The sequence below is a fragment of the Henckelia pumila genome, chromosome 3 (genome assembly GCF_033568475.1).
Source record: "Henckelia pumila isolate YLH828 chromosome 3, ASM3356847v2, whole genome shotgun sequence".
Lineage (NCBI taxonomy): Eukaryota > Viridiplantae > Streptophyta > Magnoliopsida > Lamiales > Gesneriaceae > Henckelia > Henckelia pumila.
Window position 1 is genome coordinate 150086625 of NC_133122.1, and position 26967 is coordinate 150113591.

General features: G+C 36.0%; 1 protein-coding gene across 1 annotated transcript in view; it reads left to right on the top strand.

Annotated features, from left to right (window-relative positions):
* The window catches only part of LOC140889733 (probable mediator of RNA polymerase II transcription subunit 26b), a 45362-nt gene extending 33994 nt beyond the window's left edge, over positions 1-11368 (top strand). The window contains exon 11 of the mRNA XM_073297455.1: positions 11156-11368. Coding sequence (XP_073153556.1) covers positions 11156-11368 — 213 coding nt within the window. The remainder of the gene's footprint in view (positions 1-11155) is intronic.
* Positions 11369-26967: the final 15599 nt, after the last annotated feature.

The window sequence follows — 26967 nt, forward strand, 5'->3', positions numbered from 1 at the left end:
ACAACGCTTTGACAGATGGCATCACTCCCGCACACACCTGACTCTGGCTCAAATATTTCCTAAATGGAAATCTCTAAACCTTATTGAGCAAAAGATGCTTCTATTTGCTGATACTAAAGACATCGTGGAGGCTTTGGGAAGAAGACAACTCATAGACTTGAAGCTTCGAGGAAGCCTGCTATCTCTGTTAATTAATGAGCGTGTCAAGAATTTCAAATCTAAGAGTTCTACCGCTGCCGATGACTTTGTGATTTTGACTGGACTACAGGATAGTCTACGTCAAATCACTCAACTGCTTCAGCACTATCAAGCTCTCAACATTGACAACACACCAGCTTCAGCAGCCTGTTTACAAGCTTATGTGCTGGAAGGACAAGTGATGATGAAGACCTTTCTCACTCAAGATCAGGGTGAGGAAGACGTCTATGCTTTTTCTTCTTCAGATGGGATTCTGACCGATCTCATCACTGCCGACCTCTTTCAATCATCTGCTCTAAAATCGAGTGTGGCAGCCTCTTCATCGGTCGATCCCTCCTCCACCGCAGTCCAAGCAGTCACTCAACCGGAAGTAGTTGTGATTGCTCACTCCTTTCCAGTGACGACCGCTTTCACCTCTCCAAGTCATCCACAAGATGTTTCAGAAGTGGTTGCACAAGAGATACCTGTCACCTCTGTGACAGAGGCTCCTTGCAGTAGTACAGCAATAGTGCCCCCAATGGAGACACCAAGCACTATTGTATCACCTGCATCTCCAGTACAGCAAGTGACTGATGCTGATCAAGCACATCAACCGTCTCCATCCACTGAAAAGTTTATGGAAGATCTCATTATGGATGAACCAAGTGCTGATCCTGATACTCCACCAACCATATTGGCTGCAGTCGAGACTATTACATCTCCAACTGTACCATTATTGGAGGGTCCATCATCTAGCTCTCCAGCCAGATCACCATCACCACATCATCGTGAGTCTAGCCCGGTTTCACCAAGAAATGACCAACAAGGGCAAATGCTTCAGACTGATGAGTCTTTGATTGACGCCATGGCCGCAGCTCTAGATCATACCTTGATTAATAGGCTACATGAGCTCACGCAAACGGTTAGGTCCTTCTCTCAAGATATCACTAACTCCTCCTTCTCCGTTGATAATTCACGCCAGACGATGATTCGGCATTTCGAGACCGTGTCTCGAGATCTTGCTCGTATGACCACAGAAATCACTAATCATCATCGCACTCAAATCAACACGCTCTCTACCGTCTCTGAACAAGTTATCCGCTCCGAAAATCGCCTTCACAAGCAGTTGAATGATCGGATGGACACTATGCAAGCTACTCTACTTGCTCAACTCGATGCAAAGATTGACAATATGCAATCCTGCCTTGGCACTCAACTCACTGAGATCATCGTTCGACTCAACCAAGGTGATGCCAAAAAGGGGGAAGAAGAGCAACGTAGAGCAGCAGAGGCAAGAATACGAGAAGAAGAGTCCAGAAGAAAGGAAGAAGCCGACAGAAGAAGAAGAGAAGGCGACAGGTCAGGCGATAGGTCGGGAGGAGCCAGTTGGTTCAAAAGATGAACAATCTTCACTTATCTCAGCTGCATCTCATTTTGACTTTCTTCTGTAGGTGTAATAAAAATGTTTATTGTACTTAATGAAATTCATTCTCTCAATGAAGTTCATTGTACTGCTTTCATATTGTTCTTGGGGCACTTAAGTTTTGTCATCACCAAAAAGGGGGAAATTGTTGAATCCGATATTTTGGTGATAACAAATAACAACTCATTGTATAGGAATGTGCTGCCAACCATTGTATTTCACGAATCTACTACAACTTCTACCGGAAGCTTGTCAATCGCCCTTGCTCTCGATCGGCTGAAGACACAAGGATAAATCCATCTACCAGAAGCTTGTCAACCGCCTATGTCTCTCGACCGGTTGAAGTCTCAAGCCTATCGACTGGTTATTCAAACCAGCAGAGGACAAATATCCCTACCGGTAGAATGCCAACCGCCTATCAAGATATCTCGAGACAAGTACCTGTGACAAGATGTTCTTTGCAGGATCCTTTATTAAAAGCAGAACCGTCGTATCAGAAGATTTGTTGACTCCTGCAAATCAAGACAACAGGTTGTACCAAAATGGCAAAAACACAGAATGACTGCAGATAAAGCACTCGACCGTTTATTCCAGTTTTGGACCCTGGAAGTTGTCTGCAGTGTACGATCCTCATGCAGAATCATCAATGCATTTATGAGCATTAAATGTGCATTCAATGCAGCATCAGAACGTTCAAAATAAAGACGTTGATGATTGACCTATTTAAAGGGAGGATTGCTCAAGAAGTCAAAAAACAACAACAACAAAAAAAAAGGAACAACATCAAGTGATACGAGACAACGAAGAGAGACATTTCAATCACTTGAGTAATATCAGAAGTCCTCATCTGATATACTTGAGCACACTCACAAGATCATTCATCTGCTGCTCAAATAAACCCTCGCTTATAGTTCACGTATCTGATCATCAAGGATCATCCTAGGGTTTCCAAGCCTCTCGACCGCTCTGCAGTCTGAGAAGCTCAACTCAACTATACTCAGTGTTGAAGAGACCTGAAGCTGCTCTGAAAGCTTCCACCAGTCTGATAAGAACTGAGAATCTTATCTGTGTAAATCTAGGAGTTTCGGATTAGGCATTGGATAAGTCCTAAGTCTGAAGTGGGTGTATTACAAGACGTTGTAATAACCAAAGTCTTCTAGTGAATTCCTTCCTAAGTGGAAGAAGGGGAGACGTAGAAGGATTAAGCCTTCGAACTTCCATAAAATCGTGCTTTAGCCTTTACTGCCATTTATCTTACATCCTGCTCATACATTGCTTTATAAACTTTGCATCACTAAAACCTCTGAACTAGTTCCGCACTATTTAAGTTGTTCAAAACGTTTTAGAAGTTGAGAAAACAGATTAAGTGAACTAAACCTCACTTGATCATTTTTTTTCTAAAGAAGGAGAAGAAAAGTTTCAGAGTGTATTCACCCCCCCCCCCCCTCTACCCTCTGAACCGATCCCAACAAACTCAATAAAAAAACGTCACGCTAATTATCTCAATTTGAGTAACCTAACTCACATGGGCTGAGAAATTAAATGAAAGAAATTTTTTTTCAAAGATGAAACATGATATTTTATTAGTTTTACCTAAAAAAAATACAAATACAAAAATTCACTACTATTTCAAATTAATGAAAAAAAAATTAGAACTTCATCCAAAATTTTAATTAAAAAACAAAAAAATTATTTTTTTTGTGAGGTCTCATCTAAGGCCTCCTGAGTCGGCACCTAGGGCCACCGACTAGCACTTTTTATTGTGGTCGACTGGCCCCTAACATTTATGGGACGCCTAAGTCGATTTTTAGAACATTGATATATATATATATATATTTATATAATATAATATATAATATATATACACACACACACATATATATATATATATATATATATATATATATATATATATAAGTAAAAGTCATGTGTGTTGCACGTGAAAATATTTTTTATTATCGATAAACGTTGTTAAATAAATGAGTTGAGATGAGAAGATATAAACATCCAGTTAGTTAATAATTTTCATGATATTTTAGTAAATATTAAATTCAATGTAATATGATATTTACAACATGTATTATAAAATGAGTGCGAAGAATATTTGTTTAAAGATTTTATATGTTACAAGTCTAATTGAATTTATAGACGTTGTTGCAAATAATGGTTGTAACAAATACTATAATTTTGTATAAAATAGACATTGAGGAAAAATATATAATTTGATGTCATGACATATTTAATAAATAAAATTTAAGAAAAAATATAATAAATAATACATTGTGTTGAAAATTTATTTTATCACTACTGATTTTGAGAAAATAAAAATAATAAAGATAATGCATTCTAAACTTTAAATTAAATTACAGCGTCTTTTATTTTTTGCATAACCATTTTTCTTCTTTCACGACTTTTTCATTTGCCATCCATTATTTATTCCTAAAAAAATTAATTCTGTCATCATGTTCGATAATAATTCTTGTGATATTTTCTCTACCAATTATTTTTGTTTTTATATCTTTATTCTTTGATTTTTTTGTTGGATTATGCTGAAATAATTCTTTACAAGAGTATAAATAATTTCATTGTCTCCAACTAAATAATTTCATTGTCTCCAACCTCCATTTTTGTGTTATTTTCTTCTATTATTTATAAGTCGATATCGTAAATAATCAATGTATTATTGAACGTTTTTTTATTTTTAATTTCATGATAATTTGTTTGAAATCTACTATTGCAATAATTTTTATTGCTAAATTTTTGCTCAAATTTTGAATGCTTTAGATTAAAAATGTTAATGTATTTCAACTGTCTTATCCATTTTGAGAATAAATATATATTCTTTTTTAATTTAATATCTCTAAAATCTTGTAGTATATTGAAGTGATGTTGTTCTATAAATAAAGAAGATTTTATTAATAATTTGTAATAGTATATAAAACCGAGCGCTTATTACTTTACCAAAAGCTATAATTGGCTGTAATAGTGCAACTCAAATATTTTAAACCGCACGGCAGCCAAATGTCATGGTTCGATTGTTTTACCAAGCAAGAACAATTATTGCACTCAACAATCTTCATTGCACTCCTTGTAATCAATGAGAATCAAACTCATTACCTTAGCTCTGATACAAATTGTAGGACTGATCTCTTGTCAATTTACCAAAAGCTTACAGTTTCAATGTTCATCACTTACAGTCATCGTTATTCTATAGCTATATATATTAACAATACATTATCAATAACTCATGTTATCAATATTGATATTGATTTTTATGCAATTATTAACTCGTGTTTTTATTATTTGGTTGATTAATATTGAGCAAGTATGACATGTTTGGTACAATGCATTTTTCTTATTTTCTTTCTTATGTATGTATGCTCTGAAACGATATGATTTATTATGTATTTGCTAATAAGTGAGATATGTTAATCCAATTAAATAAAATAGGGGAAATTGCATATATCACCCTTGTGAAATCCCGTGTTAGCTAATAACCCCCTGTGAAATTTTTTTAAGCTAATAACCCCCTGTGATTCTAGATTTGTAGCATACACACCCCTTCTGGCAAAAAGATGACGAAATGCCCTCGACTTTTATGAACTATTTAATTTATCATTTATTTTATGTAGGGGTATTTTCGTCATTTTTTAGCTGAAAAGGGTGTGTATGCTACAAATCTAGAATCACAGGGGGTTATTAGCTTAAAAAATTTTCACAGGGGGTTTTTAGCTAACACGGAATTTCACAAGGGTGATATATACAATTTCCCCAATAAAATATTTATTTTGTAATGTTCTAATTTATGTGTTAATTAATTATTTTACGAGTATTCATTTATGTAATAATAATAATAATAATAATAATAATAATAATAATAATAATAATAATAATAATAATAATAATAATAATAATAATAATAATAATAATAATAATAATAATAATAAGAACAACACAATAACAACCACAACAACAACAACAACAACAAATAATGCATTTTAAACCTTAATTTAAATTATTAATAAATATTTTTTCCTATATATGTTGATTTTTTTTTATCTCTTTCACGATTTTTTCTCATTTATCATGTATTATTTTTCCTATATGAAAAAGTCAATATTATTATCATCTTTATTAATAGCAATTTATATGGTGGGTCTGGCCAAACGCGAAGACCCACCGTGACCTGCTTGTGAACATGTTTGGGCGAGTCTAAACTCGTCTCTCCGGGGTGGGTTTAATACAAGGCTAAGTTTAGACTCGGTCCATTATCATCCCTTTATTGAAGTATTGTCGTTTTTTAAATAAAGTATATTTTATAATAATTGATAATATATATACTATTTGAAAGAAAAACTATCACATGATTAGTTATGGAATCAATATAATCTTTAACATTGCAACTAATAAAAAAATTTGTAATATTTTCGAACAATATAACCCTCGTGTTTTAATATTTTTATCATTTATGATCATAATTATTTTATATCTACATTAAAAAATTAGAATAAGACATTATCAATAACTCATGTAAACTTATAAATATAAAATTTAATGTAGTTTACCTTGTCACAATATTGATATTAAAACCTATGCAATTATTACAGCTACTGTTTTCTATTGTTTTCTTGATTAATATTGAGCAATTATGGTTTGTTTCGTATCATGAATTCGTCTTATTTTCTGACTCATGTATGTATGCTTTCAAGCAATATTATTTATTTTGTATTTGTTAATAAGTGAGATAAGTTAATTAAATTAAATATTTATTTTGTAATTTTTTTTATCTTTTGTGTTGATCATTTATTTTGTAAATATTGATTTATGAAAAACAAATATAATATAGATAATGTATTCTAAGTCTTAATTTAAATTATTGCGCAATTATTTTTTCCTTTTATATTTTGAATTTTTCTCTCTCATTTTATTTTCCATTTGCCATCCGTTTTTTATTTCTCTATGAAAAAATCAATTATTAACTCGATTTTTCATCATTTGGTTGGTTACTATTGAACAAGTATGACATGTTTGATACCGTGCATTTGTTTTATTTTCTTTATTATGTATGTATACTCTGAATCGATATGATTTATTATGTATTTGCTAATAAGTGAGATACGTCTTATTTTCTAACTCATGTATGTATGCTTTCAAGCAATATTATTTATTTTGTATTTGTTAATAAGTGAGATAAGTTAATTAAATTAAATATTTATTTTGTAATTTCTTATATTTTGTGTTGATTATTTATTTGGTAAAAGTGAATTATGAAAAACAAATATAAAATAGATAATGCATTCTAAGTCTTAATTTAAATTATTGCGCAATTATTTTTTTCTTTTATATTTTGAATTTTTCTCTCTCATTTCATTTTTCATTTGCCATTCGTTTTTCATTTCTCTATGAAAGAATCAATTATTAACTCGATTTTCTATCATTTGGTTGGTTAATATTGAGCAAGTATGACATGTTTGATATCGTGCATTTGTTTTATTTTTTTTATTATGCATGTATCCTCTGAATCGATATGATTTATTATGTATTTGCTAATAAGTGAGATATGTTAATCAAATTAAATAAAATATTCATTTTGTAATGTTCTAATTTATGTGTTGATTACTTGTTTTACGAATATTGATTTATCTAATAATAATAATAAGGGGAAATTGTATATATCACCCTTGTGAAATTTCGTGTTAGCTAATAACCCCCTGTGAAAATTTTTTAAGCTAATAACCCCCTGTGATTCTAGATTTGTAGCATACACACCCTTTTCAGCTAAAAAATGACGAAAATACCCCTACATAAAATAAATAATAAATTAAATAGTTCATAAAAGTCGAGGGCATTTTAGTCATTTTTTAGCCAGAAGGGGTGTGTATGCTACAAATCTAGAATCACAGGGGGTTATTAGCTTAAAAAATTTTCACAGGGGGTAATTAGCTAACACGGGATTTCACAAGGGTGATATATGCAATTTCTCCCTAATAATAATAATAACATATATAATGCATTCTAAACTTTAATTTAAATTATAAATAAATATTTTTTCCTTTATATGTTGATTTTTTTTTTGTATATTTCACGATTTTTTTCCATTTATTATGCTTTTTTTTTTTCTCTATGAAAAAATCAATATTCTTATCTTCTTTATTAATAGAAATTTTTAGTGGGTCTGGCCAAATACGAAGACCCACCCGGATATGTTTGAGAACACGTATGGGCGTGTCTAAACTCGTCTCTCCGGGGCGGGTTTAATACTAGGCTAAATTTAGATCCGATCCATTATCATCCCTTTATTGAAGTGTTGTCGTTCTTTAAATAATGTATATTTTATAATAATTGGTAATATATATACTATTTGAAAGAAAAACTATTACATGTTTAGTTATGGAATCAACATAATTTTTAACATTGCAACTAATAAAAAAATTTGTAATATTTTCGAATAATGTAACCCCCCGAGTTTCAATATTTTTATCATTTATGTTTATCATTATTTTATATCAACATTAGCAGTTTAGAATAAGACATTTTTAATAACTCATGTAAGCTTATAAATATAGTATTTAATGTAGTTTTACCTTTTCACAATATTGATATTGAAACCCATGCAATTATTACAGCTAGTGTTTTCTATTGTTTTCTTGATTAATATTGAACAATTATGGTTTGTTTCGTATCATGAATTCATTTTATTTTCTAACTAATGTATGTATGCTTTCAAGCAATATTATTTATTATGTTTTTGTTAATAAGTGAGATAAATTGATTAAATTAAATATTTATTTTGTAATTTCTTATCTTATGTGTTGATTATTTATTTTGTGACTATTAATTTATGGAAAACAAATGTAATATAGATAATGCATTCTAAACCTTAATTTAAATTATTGCGCAATTATTTTTTCTTTTTTTCTTTTAATTTTTTCTCTCTCACTTATTTCAATTTTTTTGAAACTGAATCCTTATCTAATATGCACACAATTTGTCAATTTTGACATTATCATAATAATCGATTATACATATAATAGAAATATTGATTTACGTTTATGCCCTAACTAAAATGCTGTTTTTACTTTTATAATCCTAAATATTTTTATATGGTTTTACTTATAGAAGGACAAAGTTGTTATTTCACAATTGTAAAACTTTGACCTTTTATTCACACTATTAAATAAGTATAGATATAGATATAGATTTATTTTGTAATTTCTTATCTTATGTGTTGATTATTTATTTTGTGACTATTAATTTATGGAAAACAAATGTAATATAGATAATGCATTCTTAACCTTAATTTAAGTTATTGCGCAATTATTTTTTCTTTTTATATTTTTATTTTTTCTCTCTCACTTATTTCTATTTTTCTGAAAACTGAATTTTTATCTAATATGCACACAATTTGTCAATTTTGACATTATCATAATAATCGATTATACATATAATAGAAATATTGATTTAAGTTTATGTCCTAACTAAAATATTGTTTTTACTTTTATAACCCTAAATATTTTTATATGGTTTTACTTATAGAAGGACAAAGTTGTTATTTCACAATTGTAAAACTTTGACATTTTATTCACACTTTTAAATAATATATATATATATATATATAGATTTATTTTGTAATTTCTTATCTTATGTGTTGATTATTTATTTTGTGACTATTAATTTATTGAAAAAAAATATAATATAGATAATGCATTCTAAACCTTAATTTAAATTATTGCACAATTATTTTTTCTTTTTATATTTTGATTTTTTCTCTCTCACTTATTTCAATTTTTTTGAAAATTGAATCCTTATCTAATATGCACACAATTTGTCAATTTTGACATTATCATAATAATCGATTATACATATAATAAAAATATTGATTTACGTTTATGACCTAACTAAAATGTTGTTTTTACTTTTATAACCCTAAATATTTTTATATGGTTTTACTTATAGAAGGAAAAAGTTGTTATTTCACAATTGTAAAACTTTGACCTTTTATTCACACTTTTAAATAAGTATAGATATAGATATAGATATATATGATCGTATTTATATAATTTTTTATTGTATTGAATAATGAATAATTTAATCCTATAAATGATATTTTAATATTGAAATAATAATTATTAATAGTTATATATATATATATATATTTATTGTATTGAATAATGAATACCTTAACTCTATAAATGATATTTTAAGATTTAAATAATTTTATTCTATTATCATATGTTTAGTATTAAATATAATTATAAATTTCCTTATGTCGTTAGTTGAATATAATTAAAGAGATTTTTTGGAGATCAAACTCTAATGTTTTAGTGATAACAAGTCAAAAAAAAACCAAGTAATAAAATAATTTAAGGACAAATCAATTCGGACTCATCAAGATCAAAGTTTAAAGCTGCCAGATTAAATGTCTGATTTTCAGATGAATCAAGTATTCGATCCACGTTTATTTGCGAAAAATTTACTTCAACGGATAAAATACAACAGACTTCCACTAGAACAATCAAGATCGATCAAGACAGATCAAGTAGCCATCAACCAGATCAAAGTCTCACTCTGAAGTAACTGTTTCTGAGGTTGTTGAAGTAAAAGAAAAAAGCATTTAATGAGATTTTGAACGTTGATTGGCTTCCCTCAAAGTCAAGATTTGTGAGCCAATTTATGAGATTTGTTGGCGGCTCAATATCAAAATTGTTGGCGGCTCACTGATTACTTTTGAAGACTATAAATACTCAAGGGATTCAAAGATTCTAACAAGAGACCAAGAGTGAAAATTGCAAGCTATCGAAATCTAAGTTCATCCTCAAAGCCAAAAATCCTTCACTCAATATCCTAACTCAGAAACCCAGATTATCAGATCAAAGTTTTGAGATCCTAAGTTAGAAAGTATTACAAAAATCTATTTAGCTCAAAGAAATACATTCAAGAACGATCCAGATCAAAGACATTTACAGCTATCCAGATCAAAACACCAAAGCACACTCTCTAGCTTTGTTTTTGTAACTCAAAGAAGATTGATTGCTTTTCTTAGAGAGAGAGTATTGCTAGGAGTTCTTTTCAAAGGATTGATCGGATTGGATTTGTACAAAGAGTTGTATAAATCAAAGTCTTCTAGTGGAATCCTTTTGGAAAGAGAAGAAGGGGTCACGTAGGAGAATTCATCTTCGAACATCAATAAAAAAACTTTGTCCCTTTTATATACCGCATTTACATTACTTTATCTGCCTTAGCTTTCTAATTAGTCAAATCTGCAAGGAAAATTTCTTTCGCTTGATAATTTCATATCTTTCGAGCGGATCAAAGTTTTAAGCAACAAAACTTATGTCTGATTTTCACAAATCAGATCGAAGAATTTCTAAAAGTTTTTAAATAGTGTATTCACCCCCTCTTCATATATTTTCGTTCCTAACAAGTGGTATCAGAGAGGTTCTTGCTTATCACCTGAATCGTCTCTTAACTATGGCATCCTTAGCTATGGCATCTTTTAGTAAAATTCCTATGTTCTCAAAAGAAGATTATGATGATTGGAAAATTCGTATGCAGGCACACCTATCAGCACTGGATGATGACACGTGGTTCGTAGTAACAGATGGACCAATGAAGAATATGAAAATCAACACTGCCATTGCCATAACTGATGGTGCTTCACAAATGATAGAAAAGCCTCGAGCTGAATGGATCTCTAAAGACAAGCGGAAAGCCAGTCTGGACAATGTAGCCAGAGACATACTATACAAGACTCAAGAACATGTTTAGCAAGATCAAAAGCTGCACTACTGCCAAAGAAATATGGGAAAAGCTCACTCAACTATGTGAAGGAAATGATCAAACAAAGGAAAATAAACTCATGGTGGCCATTCAAAAGTTTGGCAACATAAAGATAAAACCAGGAGAAACAATGAATGAATTTTATGAAAGATTCAGCAGCATTATGATCGAGCTAAATGCACTTGAAAAAAGTTATAGCAACCGTGAAGTAACACTCAAAGTCATGAGAGCTCTACCACACAAATGGGATGTGAAGACAGTAGCTATGGGAGAATCCAAAGATCTCAATAAGATCGAATTACATGATCTATTTGCAGATCTCAAAGCCTATGAATTCAAGCTGGGAGTTCGAACTGAGGAAGATACATCAACATCACTAGTTACCAAAGCCCTCACTGCAGCAGATGAAATCCCAGAAACCAAAACCGCAGAACAAATCAGTAGTGATGCAATGTCACTATTTGTTAAGAAGTTTGGAAGATTCATGAGGAAAAATCACATCAATTTCCAAAGAGCAAACAGATCAAGCTTCAAACCAAAAGAACCAGTTGAAGAAAATCGAGCTTGCTAAAACTGTGGAAAATAAGGATACTTCATAGCTGACTGTACCAAACCAAAGAAGGATGAGAAAAGAACATCATACAAAAATATTTCCAGAGAAGAAATAAAGAGATTCAGAAGGAAGAAAGAACAAAAGACTCTATTAGCAGATGAAAGCAATAGCAAGTGGGCTGAATCAGACTCCACCTCATCTAACTCAGAAACATCGTCAAGTGAAAGTGAAGATGATGATGTCAAATGTCTTATGGCTAATGACTCTGATATTTCAGATGAAGGAGAGGTACTTGACTTTAATTTTGATGAATTTAGTAAGAAAGATCTTATTAATGCATTAAATGAGATGGTTAATGAATATCGTATACTATGTCACAAGTTTGATAAAGTAAGAACAAATGGAAACAGTTCAATAGATAAGTCAGATCAAAGTAACTCAAATGATTACACTGGATCAGACAGTCTAAAGTCTCATATAAGTTTGTTAATGACTGAGAACAATGATATGAGAAGTAAGCTTCAAGAAACTTTATCTGAAAATTAGAGATTAACAGATCTAGTAAACTCTTGGAATAAAGCATCGATATCCTTAGATAAACTTACTGGAATGCAAAAGCAAGCTGGAGATAAATCTGTCTTAGGCTACATCATAAATGAATGAAGTTCATCTATTTCAACCACTCAATCTTGTCTGGAAAATAACAACTCTAAATATATGACGTAGGGACCCGACCCGGATCCACTACCTAATAAGAGTTTAGAGCATAATTAAGCATGCATTAAATAAATTGATGCGGAAGACTTAAAATACAAGTAGACCGGCGGAATACAACCGGTTAAACAAATTCGATTATACAACACAATCGAATAAACTTAAATAAAACTTACAGCTAATCTTGCTGTTTTCAAGGGTCACTGGCCTCTCCAAGCTCCTGGTGCTCAACCCTGCACCTACACCTGCCTCGTTGAATGGGGTGTCCAGATACACAGAAAAGATTGGACATGATCTCTAAGCTCAATACGCAAATACGGATAAACAAACAAATATGATGCATGCAAATGCTAGGGTATCCATATCTGGGATAACTGTATACAAACTGCTCAGACTGGCGCCTAGGATATGAGCTCGTCACAACGGGGAATCAAACCTCTGTGCGCGACCAATCACTCCTAACTGGACGCGGATCTAGTGTCCCCCGATGTAAGTACCAGCCTGGCCCGTCGGTCTGTCATGGACACTAACATCAAACGTCCAAATAGGGTTGAGAGACCCTACTCGATCATCTCAAAAAAGGTACAGGTACAAGATGATATGCACATGCCACATAACCATAATAACATGCAAACACATAAATGCAACATATAAACATGCCTATCCGCTGGCAATCTCAGTCAGTACTTACGTACCTTTCTATAGGCAGTTCCTAGCAGTCCAACTCTAGGTTCCAAGCCTATCATCAACTCTACAATACAAATACTCATGCATCATTCAATAGGCTCTAAAAGCCTTAACTAAGATTTTGCATACTCCTAAATATTTTTAGGAAGCAAAATCTATACTTGCATCCGTCGTCAGCCCTTTGCTTCCGCTTGCCTCAAAACTAGGCCACAGCTCCGCTACGATTCTTGGATCGCTATGACACTTCCGGATTCCCCATAGGATGCCTAGAATTTCCTAGATCTGAGTTAGAAGGCTAAGGAATCAAGAGGAGAAAGGGACTCGGTGTGCTTGCAAATGAAATCTCGGTCCCCTATTTATAGACAAAGTTCGGAGCCTCCGAACGTGACTTCGGAGCTTCCGATCCGGTTTGGATCCTCCATTCCTGACTTCGGAGACTTCGATCCCGACTTCAAATCCTCTGAAGTCCCATTAGTGACGTCATCAATGACGTATTATTCTCGGATAGCTGGCCATGCAATTTGGAGCTTCCGATCTCAGGTTTGGATCCTCCGATCCAGTTCGGAGCCTCCTAACCTGGTTCGGATCCTCCGAACCCGCCGAACCCTCTTAACCTTCCCGGCTATTTTTGAGTGTCCTGGATCCATTTCTGGACTCCGTTAACCCATTTGGAATTTCTTTAATCATGTTTTGCTTAATCTAACATGATCTCATGATTAATTATTCATTAATCATCAGTTCTGGATACGGGTCACTACATTCTCCCCCCCTTAAAAGATTTCGTCCTCGAAATCTAGGGTAAACCTCGAGAACGTAACATAGACCACTTGTCTAATCCACCAATAGTTCATGTTCCGGTTCTAATCATCTGGTCGAATAACCTTCGACAACCCCAAACATCGCTCAACTTGCAGGGTTTGTTTAATCATTGAACCACCTCAAAACTTATACTCTTTTTAGAATCCGCGCTGATTCTAAAATCGTACGCCTTAACGATCACTCTTTAATCTCTTCCTTCTTATCCGCAATCCGGCTAGAATTGCGTAACACTACTGACTATCGTCAGTTATCCATTGCTATCCTCAAACAACATGGAACATTTGATCCAATTACCGACTGCTTCAGCAACACTGATTACAAACCTTAGCGATGACACTCCTGCTAAGGTTGTAACTAATCATCAGTAGTATCTAGACATGCACGAACTCCATCGTTGCCCGATGAGAACACAAGATACAACATATTGTATCTCACTGGTCTAATGCTAACATCGCATCCCTCGATGTTATCGCAAAACGCTAAACAATCGATCTAGATTCAACTCTCGGTCAAATTATAGAGATCTCTTTCAAAGAACTCGTCCGAGTTACTCCTTATCACTAAGGATGAAATACTTATTCTCAAAACAGAATCTTATGCGAAGAGAAATGACAACTACCGGCCACCAGCTCGCAAAATAATCGCATCGCTGCACACCACTCTAACCATCTGAAATCCTCAGACTGATTGCGATCAACCTTGATCCGAATCTCGCTATCGTAGATAGCATCTACCCGATCACACTAGTCATCCTTCCAAGGATACAACCAAATCCTGACAATTTCTTAGCATCATAGTACGTACCTTCAGTACTTACTCTACCCGATGCCAACAAATGTTCCCAAAGAACACAAACTAAGTAAAAAAATGACAAACTCTCTGTCTACTTACCCCAATTGTGACAAAATCCTTATACACAATTTTTTGTCTTAATGCACTATTCGAGGTCGTCGCCTCGAAATACACTACCATCCTGCTGAAGCTCTCAGATGGACTAACACCATCCCCAGCATTAGTAGTCTGAATCGAATTCTTACCTCTATCTCAAACTCTTAATGACTCAGCACATCAGAACACACTAGGACATCAGCGACAAAAATCCTGCCAGACTCAGAAACACAAGTTTTTAGCTGCTGTCTCATCCCATGAAACAACTGATGCTAACCTGCTAATGCTCATTGAAATCCAAAAGCACTTGTCGAATCGCCTCTCAAGAACAACTCTTGAGAATTCTGCTGGAAGCACCCAAGAAAAATACTCCGACTAACAGTCCCCCAAAATTGTCCACTGACAATCCTGGAACAATCACTAAATGCCATTTACGCAAATTGGGTCAATCATTGCTAACACAAGCAATGCTCAGATCAAAAATCCGTCACTGGTAACCTCAGCGACGCTACCAATGAACTATTATCACAAGAGTCAACCTATGACCACTTTCATGATCCGCAGACCCTATAATCCTGATTCCCGCATTCCTGGAGATCCTTGAAGAATTCCCTAAATTCATTGAATCGTCATATCAAAGCATACCATACTTATAGTACTATCCCCAGTACTTCCTGGTTCGCTACATCCGAACTCAGCACCGATTGGAATAATCTGATTTATCAAGTCGATCTACTATGGCTCTAGATCTGCATGACAGTATCAAACCTAATCAGACAATCACTGATCAATGAAAAACTCTCGTGGCTCGATCAATATCGATGATCCCACCGCCACACGCTCGCTAATCCCAAATACTTGGAATCAAAAGAATCACACCTGATTCAATTATCTATCTTTGACAGAGTCAAACAACAGCTACGAGTAGTTACTAGTGCCAAGCCTGCACCAGTCTAGACATACTATTCACTGTGTATGTTCATTCAAGATGATCATTAGGACTTGTCAAACCCAAGATGCAATACAAATCTGAAAGATTCCAACTATCGCTGAACATGCTCCTGATACTTATATATCTATCTAAGATTGCAACAAATCAAGACTGAGGTGACCTGCCATGATGTCCCACCTGGAATCACCACCAAGTGTACACTGACATAAGTCACGCTTCCCTCATGCCTCAAATAGTCCTGTATAATCCTTAGCATCTGATATAATCCACCACTGAGGAAAACTTTCATCGCTGGCAAATACTCTCCTCCGAGTCAATGTACAGACAGTCTACAACTTCATCTCCTGGATCATCCTATCACAAGAGGATCCAATCATCTACTAGATCCACCAGTCTAGCAGTATTTCATAGGTCAAAACCCATCCTCTCAGAGTACCCACTTGTCAAGGAAATCCCTCCAAGACTGGTTCTCACAGCAGAAAACTCAACCTAAAATCTCTGACAAAATAATACGATATCTAAACCTACCGATATCAAGCTTGATATCCAAACCACGGTCATGCCCTATTGTGACTGCTACCAAATCCCTAGACTGAGTAGCCTGCCCATCGCCGATCCTGAAGCACGAAGGCTCCCAGGCAACCTCTGAAGTACAAAGACTCTCAGAGTAACACTAGCATAGGGTCGCGCCCCATCACGTCTAGTCATGGTCATAGTCCACAACTCTCGGCATATACTCGACCTGGTATCCCGATGAAATCCCATCATCACGAAGTCTCAACCTACAATGGTCAGACTACTGTTCTAAGGAACCCACCTAGAACAAATCCCAATGTTCTAAACCGAACAATATTCCCATACCTCTAGATGAATCACCTCATCGCTGGCACTAACTTAGTCTACTGCCTAATTAGGTCAATACTAGGAAAATTCCTAGACTTACCACAAGTCAAACAGTTATAGTTGGCTTACTTAAAATCCATGAATTACCACAGTTGAACACTAATCAACTAACGTCATTCCAAAACTAAGCAAAATCATGCAATCATCCAAAAATTGCTGAAATAATTAATACATGTATCATTGCTTCAAGTTATGTACAGTTTCTTTATTACAATCCCATGTAATACATACAATATTCGAAATACAATGAAAATGTACAACAATAACTTGAATGATACAACCTGAGTCTGATGATACATTACAACTGAAATACTATTTACAATTACAAAATACAGTATTTAAAATCATCGTACTAGTCTTCGTTCCTTGAGCATGAAGCTTCTAATAGACACACGCATCAATGCTAGCGTACTCCCGACCAAATCTCTCTACCCGTCCTCCTGAAAAGACATCCGAAGAAATGATTTGTGCTCGCTAACCATCTATGATGTGCATCAGTGCCTATCAGTTGACCTCTTGTGCTCACGATCTACCGTCAGCTTTCTTCTTGTATTCATATCATTATTTTGAATATGAAGTTTCCCGTTTGTCTACCGAAAGCATCGATACATGCGTATCGGCAAAACCATGTTCTGCATGAGTTTAAAGACCTTACGCTCGAAACCTTTCATGCCTTAGGCACTCGAGCCATTCCCTTGTGAAGGTCTATATGAAAATCTCTCCAACTACGATTTAAGAATCTTCAGAGTAGTGTCATCATGGTAAGGATGGTACAGATGAAAGCATCTAGTATGTCCCAACCAATCCTCTGCCACTGCCTCTGGCATCCGGTACTTGATTCAAAGCTAGGATCCACATGAGTAGAAGTCTTGAAATCTCAGACACGATCCATCGCTCCTGTCCGTACTTGCTGGAATCCCATAAACCAATTCTTCAGAATTCCTGCCGATGATGATAGTATTCGGGCAACCTGATCGCCACATCATCATCTCTTCCATGGTCTCATCAATCCTACAAGGATAACCCAAAAGTCTTATTAATATATCCCAAGTCTCTTGCATGAAGTTTTGATACCATAAATGTAGCGACCCGATCCGGATCCACTACCTAATCAGAGTTTAGAGCATAATTAAGCATGCATTAAATAAATTTCTGCGAAAGACTTAAAATACAAGAAGACCAGTGGAATACAACCGGTTAAAAAAATTAGATTATACAACCCAATCGAATAAACTTAAATAAAACCTACAGCTAATCTTGCTGTCTTCAAGGGTCACTGGCCTCTCCAAGCTCCTGGTGCTCAACCCTGCACCTACACCTGCCCCGTCGAATGGGGTGTCCAGATACACAGAAAAGACTGGACGTGAGCTCTAAGCTCAATACGCAAATACAGACAAACATACAAATATGATGCATGCAAATGCTAGGGTATCCATATATGGGATAACTGTATACAAACTGCTCAGACTAACGCTTAGGATATGAGCTCGTCACAACGGGGAATCAAACCTCTTTGCGCGACCACTCACTTCTAACTGGACGCGGATCTAGTGTCCCCCGATGTAAGTGCCAGCCTGACCCGTTGGTCTGTCATGGCTACTAACATCAAACGTCCAAACAGGGCTGAGCGACCCTACTGGCTCATCTCAAAAGATGTACAAGTACAAGATGATATGCACATGCCACATAACCATAATAACATGCAAACACATAAATGCAACATATAAGCATGTATATCTGTTGGAAATATCAGTCAGTACTTACGTACCTTTCTACAGGCAGTTCCTAGCAGTTCAACTCTAGGTTCTAAGCCTATCATCAACTCTACAATGCAAATACTCATGCATCATTAAATATGCTCTAAAAGGCTTAACTAAGCTATTGCATGCTCCCAAATATTTTTAGGAAGCAAAAGCTATACATGCGTCTTTCGTCACCCCTTTGCTGCCGCTTGCCTCAAAACTAGGCCACAACTCCGCTACGATGCATGGATCGCTATGACACTATCGGATTCCCCATATGACGCCTAGAATTTCCTAGATCTGAGTTAGAAGTCTAAGGAATCGAGAGGAGAAAGGGACTCGGTGTGCTTGAAAATGAAATCTCGGTCCCCTATTTATAGAAGAAGTTCGGAGCCTCCGAACTTGAATTTGGAGCCTTCGATCCGGTTCGGATCCTCTGTTCCTGACTTCGAAGCCTCCGATCTTGACTTCGGATCCTCCGAAGTCCCATCAGTGACGTCACCAATGACATATTATTCTCGGAAAGCTGGCCATGCAGTTCGGAGCTTCCGATCTCAGGTTCGGATCCTTCGATCCAGTTCGGAGCCTCCTAACCTGGTTCGGATCCTCCGAACCCGCCGAACCCTCGAAACCTTCCCGGCCATTTTTGAGTGTCCTGGATTTATTTTTGGACTCCGTTAACCCATTTGGAATTTCTTTAACCATGTTTTGATTAATCTAACATGATCTCATGATTAATTATTCATTAATCATCAGTTCTGGATACGGGTCACTACATATGAAGTTTGTGAGATCCAGCACGATATATGAACCAAAGATCCCTATGACATATTCAATACCTCAACAGAGTAAACTCTTACACAGAGGGCTGGGATATGTTGAGCCAGATAGATATAATTCACGATGGACTAAACCTAGATCAAATTGGTCTGGACATGGTCTTGAAATACAAAGAACTTCATCAACTCAACATAAACCACATTCTAATGACTCTTATAGAAGGTATTGGAAGTCAAATAGGAATAATCGATCTGATCACTACAATTGGAACACACAGCACAATGCACAAAGGACATCAGATAGACCTACTATCCCCAAAGGACAACATCATGGAAAGTCTGTAAGGATAATCCATGTATGGATTCCAAAGGGATTAATCCAGCGTGGACCCACGTAGGAATGGAGACCAAAGTTATTTTACTTTATTTTTGCAGGTAAACAAAAGTGAACTTATTAAACAAGCAGTCTGGTACTTGGACATTGGATTCTCAAGGCATATGATAGGAGACAGAAGAATGTTATCTGAATACATTCCAGGACCAGGACCTAAAATTACTTTCGAAGATAACTCTAAAGGTACAACCATGGGTAAGGGTAAGCTTATCCATGGAAATATTCACGTTAAAGATGTTTTATTTGTAGAAAATTTGATATATAATCTGATTAGTATTAGTCAATTGTGTGACCATGAATATTGTGTAGAATTTCAAAATCACACCTGCACAGTAAAATTTCAATCTGGACTAATCATTATGATAGGAGAAAGAAGTGGAAATACTTACAAAGTAAACTGGTCGGATCAACCTGATGCGATCATGGATGGCTCGCATGCTGATCAAGTGACTAAGGATCCGTTGGAGATACCACGAGGACCGGTTACGAGAGGCCGAGCTCAGAAGTTTAAGGAAGCACTTCAATCTTTGTTGCTGAAGACACAAGAGGGCGTTGGATTTCTTCATATTAAATTTGGAGGAAGTTATAATCTTATTGAGGTCAAAAGAGGTCAAGAAAGTGAAGAAATTGAAGACCCTGCTCGAAGCCAAGGCGCGCCCGCGCCCCAGACTCGCGCGCCCGCGCCATTATTTTTCGGAGAAGAAGCGCGCCCGCGCCTCCTGATCGCGCCCGCGCTTACGGAAACCAAATTGACAATGTTCTTGCGAACCATAGGCGCGCCCGCGCTGCCTTAGCGCGCGCCCGCGCTGCCTTAGCGCGCGCCCGCGCCGTGTCCTGCGCAACAAAGGCGCGCCCGCCCCGAAGTTTTTACACACACCGAAGGTGTTTGTGTGTGTGTTCGGGATTTTTAATATTTTGGTATTGTTTTGTTTATTTTAGGTCTTTTATTCCTAATAGTAAACTTTAGGAGATATCTTTGATATTTTTTTGATTTATTTTGCGTTATCTTTCAATATTTTGGGTTGTAATATAAATACTACAACATTCATTATTTGAAGGGAATTAATATTTTTAGATTATTGATTATTCAATACAAAATTCTCTTTAGAATTTTATCAAAGCTTTTGCTTTACCCAAAATCAAACTTATCAAATTTTCATAGCTTTGTGGCGTTTGTCAATCGATTTTTAATTGGGTTGTCAAAGACAGGTTCCTTTGAAGGTCTAATTGAATTTTTGATTGTTTTCTATCGTGAATTCTCTGTTGCTAGTTACAGGTTCAACTAGAGGTGGAGATTCCAAAATCTGTTACTTGTTTCAAAGTCGGGACAACATTATTGAATTCTTTTGTTATCGAATTGAGGTGCGATTCATTGAAATCGTGTTGGCTTTCATACATAAGATTCATATCATTTGGTATCAAAGCAAAGGTTTGAAACAAGTAAGTTTTCACATCTTTGTGAATATCTGTTCTTCGTGTTCTTCGCGTTCTTCGTCCTTCTTCAAGTTATCTCGAAAAAAAAAATAAAAAAAAGAAATAAAAAAAAAATAAAAAAAAATATAGAGACCGAAAAGCTTCAAAAAAAAAAATAATAGAAGAAGCAAGATAACTTGTGGACAATTTTCGTTCTTGTTCATCCTTGGATGCAAGTCAAAATTCGAGCATCCCTAAATTTCTTCTTCTTGTTTTTGTCAATCTTCGAGAGTCGATCTTCAAGCGTCTAAAAGTTGTGAACTTGAGAGTTTGATTCACTTTTACACAAAGCAAAAGCCTACATAGATTGAGTGGAAAGAAAAAGAGTGTTGGAGTGATTCGTTTGGAGTGATCTGTGAGAACTTGTGTGAGGAATTTTACTACTAACCTTTTTCTTGCAGGTACCATGAATCCTAATAAAGATGCTAGTGAAAGTGTGAACCAAGGAATTTCCAAGGTTCAAATGGATGCGTTGATGGGTCAATTTACTAGGGTGATGAGGTCGGAGTTGGAACCTCTTCATGAGCGGATGAGTAGATTGGAGGAGAGTAGTGGTAGTGGAAAAAAAAATAAAGATAGGAAGGGAAATAATTTTGAAGGAGATGAGGAGAGTTTTGATGAGAATTGGGATGGAGGGAGAAGAGTACATGAGGTTAGACATAGGCGAGAAGCGGTACGAGGAAAACATACGGAGTACAGTAAGGAGGATGGAAATATTAGTAGTATTAAGATGAAAATTCCAGCGTTTCATGGGAAGTCTGACCCGGAGGCGTATTTGGAATGGGAGAAGCGTGTAGAGTTTGTGTTTGATTGCCATCACTATTCTGACCTTAAGAAAGTGAGGTTGGCAGTGGTTGAGTTTGTAGACTATGCGTTAATCTGGTGGGATCAATTAGTGACCACTAGAAGAAGGTGTGGAGAGCCGCCTATTGAGACGTGGGAGGAGATGAAGCGTGTCATGAAGAAGCGGTTTGTGCCTAACTATTATTATCGTGACATGTACAGGCGATTACAAACTCTGAAGCAAGGTCCAAGAAGCGTGGAGGATTACTACAAGGAGTTGGAAACCACGATGATCCGGGCCAACATTGAGGAGGATAATGAAGCTACAATGACCACATTTTTGTGCGTTTTGAATAGAGAAATCCAAGATCAAGTGGAGCTTCGCCACTGTTTTGATTTGGATGAGATGGTGCAGACAGCCATGAAGGTGGAGCAGCAGCTCAAGAGGAGAGGAGCTGGTCGACTTCCTACCGGTGGAGGATCGTCAATTCCTTGGCGTCCAAGCGTTGCCAAACGGGAGGAAAACAAGTCGGTGTCCAAGCCAAAATTTGACACCTAATTGGAGGCACCAAAACAAGTGGGTAAAGGTACACCTGAAACTACTAATACTCGTTCTAGGGATATTAAATGTTTTAGATGTCAAGGACTTGGTCATATTGCCAGTCAGTGTCCTAATAAAAAAATTATGATTATGAATGTTGGTGGTGAGATTGAGTCGGAGAGTGAGGATGAGAAATATGATAGTATGCCTGCGTTGGAGGATCCTGATGAAGAGGGATATGATGCGGTGGTTGGAGAATTGCTAGTGACTAGGAGAGTGTTGAATGTACAACAAAAGGAGGAGGAAGAAACTCAAAGGGAGAATTTATTCCATACTAGATGATTTGTGAATAACAAAGTATGTAGTGTTATTATTGATAGTGGGAGTTGTACTAATGTAGCGAGTTATGAGCTGGTGGAAAAGTTGAGTTTGCCTGTTATAAAGCATCCTCAACCTTATAAATTGCAGTGGTTTAATGATAGCTCGGAGGTGAGAGTGCATAAGTAGGTGGTAGTACCGTTTTCCATTGGTAAATATGTAGATGAAGTGTTGTGTGATGTGGTGCCTATGCAAGCTTGTCATATTTTGTTGGGTAGGCCGTGGCAATTTGATAGAAAGGTGATACATGACGGTTTTAAAAATCGTTATTCTTTTACCTTGAAAAAGGAGCCTATTGTATTGTTACCGATGACTCCAAAGCAAGTGTTGAAGGACCATTTGAAAAAGAAAAAGAAAGAAGAGGCCGAAAAAAAGAGTGAACAAAAAAGTGAGATGACCTTAGAAAAAAATATTGAGAGAAAAAAAGATAAAAAAAAATTGAGAGGAAAGAGACCGATAAAAAAATATTTATGGCCCAAAAGAGTGAGTTGCGAGAGATTTTACATGAGCATACTCCACTTGTGTTGATTTTTTATAAGGAGTTTCTCCTTAACACAAGTGATATAGCCGGAAATCTTCCGAGCAATGTTGTTTCTCTTTTGCAGGAATTTGAAGATTTATTTCCGGAGGATTTGCCTCAAGGATTACCACCTTTGAGGGGGATTGAACATCAAATTGATTTTGTGCCCGGAAGTGCGTTGCCAAACCGTCCAGCGTATAGGAGCAACCCGGAGGAAACAAAAGAGATGCAAAGACAGGCAAGTGAACTTTTAGATAAAGGTTTTGTGCGTGAGTCCATGTCACCGTGTGCTGTGCCTGTTTTGTTAGTTCCTAAGAAAGACGGTTCATGGAGAATGTGTGTGGATTGTAGGGCCATTAATAACATTACCATCAAGTATAGGCATCCTATTCCTAGACTAGATGATATGTTGGATGAGTTGCATGGTGCTAGCATCTTTAGTAAAATTGATTTAAAAAGTGGTTACCATCAAATTAGGATGAGAGAAGGTGATGAGTGGAAAACTGCTTTTAAAACCAAATACGGCTTGTATGAGTGGTTGGTTATGCCCTTTGGACTAACTAATGCACCTAGCACTTTTATGATATTGATGAATCATGTGTTGCGTGCTTATATTGGAAAATTTGTTGTGGTATATTTTGATGATATCTTGGTATATAGCAAAAATTTGGATGAGCATGTCGAACATTTGAGAATTGTGCTAATCACACTAAAAGCTGAACAATTGTATGCTAACTTGAAGAAGTGTGTGTTTTGTACAAAAGAACTTGTGTTTCTTGGTTTTGTTGTGAGTTCCCAAGGTGTCAGAGTTGATGAGGACAAGGTAAGTGCAATTCGAGATTGGCCAACGCCTACTTCTATTGGTCAAGTTCGAAGTTTTCATGGTCTTGCAAGTTTCTATAGGAGATTTGTGAAAGATTTCAGTACTTTGGCGGCACCTATGACTGCAGTGATCAAGAAAAACATTCCATTCCATTGGGGCGAGGAGCAAGAGAAGTCTTTTAATATTATCAAACATAAATTAATTAATGCTTCTTTACTTGTTTTACCTGATTTTACTAACACTTTTGAAATTGAATGTGATGCGTCAGGTGTAGAAATTGGAGGTGTCTTGATGCAAGGTGGGCGACCGATTGCTTACTTCAGTGAGAAGCTTAGTGGGGCATCCTTGAATTATCCTACCTACGACAAGGAGTTTTATGCATTGGTAAGGGTACTTGGGACATGGAAACACTATTTGAGGCCAAAGGAATTTGTGATTCATACGGATCATGAATCATTGAAGCATCTCAAAGGACAACACAAGCTAAACAAGAGGCATGCTAAGTGGGTGGCGTTTGTGGAAACTTTTCCCTACGTTATCAAATACAAGCAAGGGAAGGAAAATGTGGTAGCGGATGCTCTATCACGAAGGTATGTACTTTTATCTACTTTAGATTCTAAATTCTTAGGATTTGAGTATGTGAAAGAGTTATATACTAGTGATCTTGATTTTGGTGAGATATATGCGTCATGTTTGCATGGTCCAAAAGATAAATTCTTCATGCATGATGGGTATTTGTTTAAGGAGGATAAGTTATGTATTCCTAAGTCATCTATTCGTGAATTACTTGTTAAGGAATCACATGGGGGTGGTTTAATGGGGCATTTTGGAGTGGCTAAAACTTATGAAACTTTGCATGAACATTTTTATTGGCCACATATGAAGCATGATGTTGAGAAAATTTGCGAAAGATGTGTGACTTGTAGGAAAGCAAAGTCTAGACAACAACCACATGGTTTGTATACTCCACTTCCCGTTCCTAGTGAACCGTGGGTAGATATTTCTATGGATTTTGTTTTAGGACTACCGAGGTCTAAGAAGGGGAGGGATTCAATTTTTGTTGTGGTTGATTGATTTTCTAAGATGGCTCATTTTATTGCTTGTCACAAATCTGATGATGCTTCTTATGTTGCTGAATTGTTCTTTAATGAAATTGTTAGATTGCATGGCATGCCTAGGAGTATTGTGTCTGATAGAGATACTCGTTTCTTGAGCTACTTTTGGAAAACATTATGGTGCAAACTTGGTACTAAACTACTGTTTTCGACTACATGTCATCCTCAAACGGATGGTCAAACTGAAGTTGTTAATAGAACGTTAGGAACTTTGTTGCGTGCTATAATTAAAAAGAATTTGAAGAGTTGGGAAGAATGTTTGCCATTTGTTGAGTTTGCATATAATCGTAGTGTGCATTCTACTACAAATTTTTCACCCTTTGAAATTGTGTATGGTTTTAATCCTTTAACCCCGTTGGATTTGATGTCTTTTCCTATGAGTGAAAGGGTTAACATGGATGGTAAAAAAAAGGCGGAATTTGTGAGAAATTTGCATGAAAAGTGAAGGCGAACATTGAGAAAAAGAATTTGCAGTATACAAAGCAAGCAAATAAGGGAAACAAGAGAGTTGTGTTTGAACCAGGAGATTGGGTGTGGTTGCATTTGAGGAAAGAGCGGTTTCCTGAAAAACGGCGCTCAAAGCTTCTACCTAGAGGCGATGGACCGTTTCAAGTATTGGAGCGCATCAACGACAACGCTTACAAATTAGATTTGCCAGGTGAGTATAATGTCAGTGCTACTTTTAATGTTTCTGATTTATCTCCATTTGATGTAGGTGATGATCAAGATTTGAGGACAAATCCTTTTCAAGAAGGGAAGGATGATGCGATCATGGATGGCTCGCATGCTGATCAAGTGACTAAGGATCCGTTGGAGATACCACGAGGACCGGTTACGAGAGGCCGAGCTCAGAAGTTTAAAGAAGCACTTCAATCTTTGTTGCTGAAGACACAAGAGGGCGTTGGATTTCTTCATATTCAATTTGGAGGAAGTTATAATCTTATTGAGGTCAAAAGAGGTCAAGAAAGTGAATAAATTGAAGACCCTGCTCGAAGCCAAGGCGCGCCCGTGCCCCAGACTCACGCGCCCGCGCCTCCAGATCGCGCCCGCGCTTACGGAAACCAAATTGACGATGTTCTTGCGAACCATAGGCGCGCCCGCGCTGCCTTAGCGCGCGCCCGCGTCGTGTCCTGCGCAACAAAGGCGCGCCCGCGCCTAGCCCTAGCGCGCCCGCCCCGAAGTTTTTACACACACCGAAGGTGTTTGTGTGTGTGTTCGGGATTTTTAATATTTTGGTATTGTTTTGTTTATTTTAGGTCTTTTATTCCTACTAGGAAACTTTAGGAGATATCTTTGATATTTTTTTGATTTATTTTGCGTTATCTTTCAATATTTTGGGTTGTAATATAAATACTACAACATTCATTATTTGAAGGGAATTAATATTTTCAGATTATTGATTATTCAATACAAAATTCTCTTTAGAATTTTATCAAAGCTTTTGCTTTACCCAAAATCAAACTTATCAAAGTTTCATAGCTTTGTGGCGTTTGTCAATCGATTTTCAATTGGGTTGTCAAAGA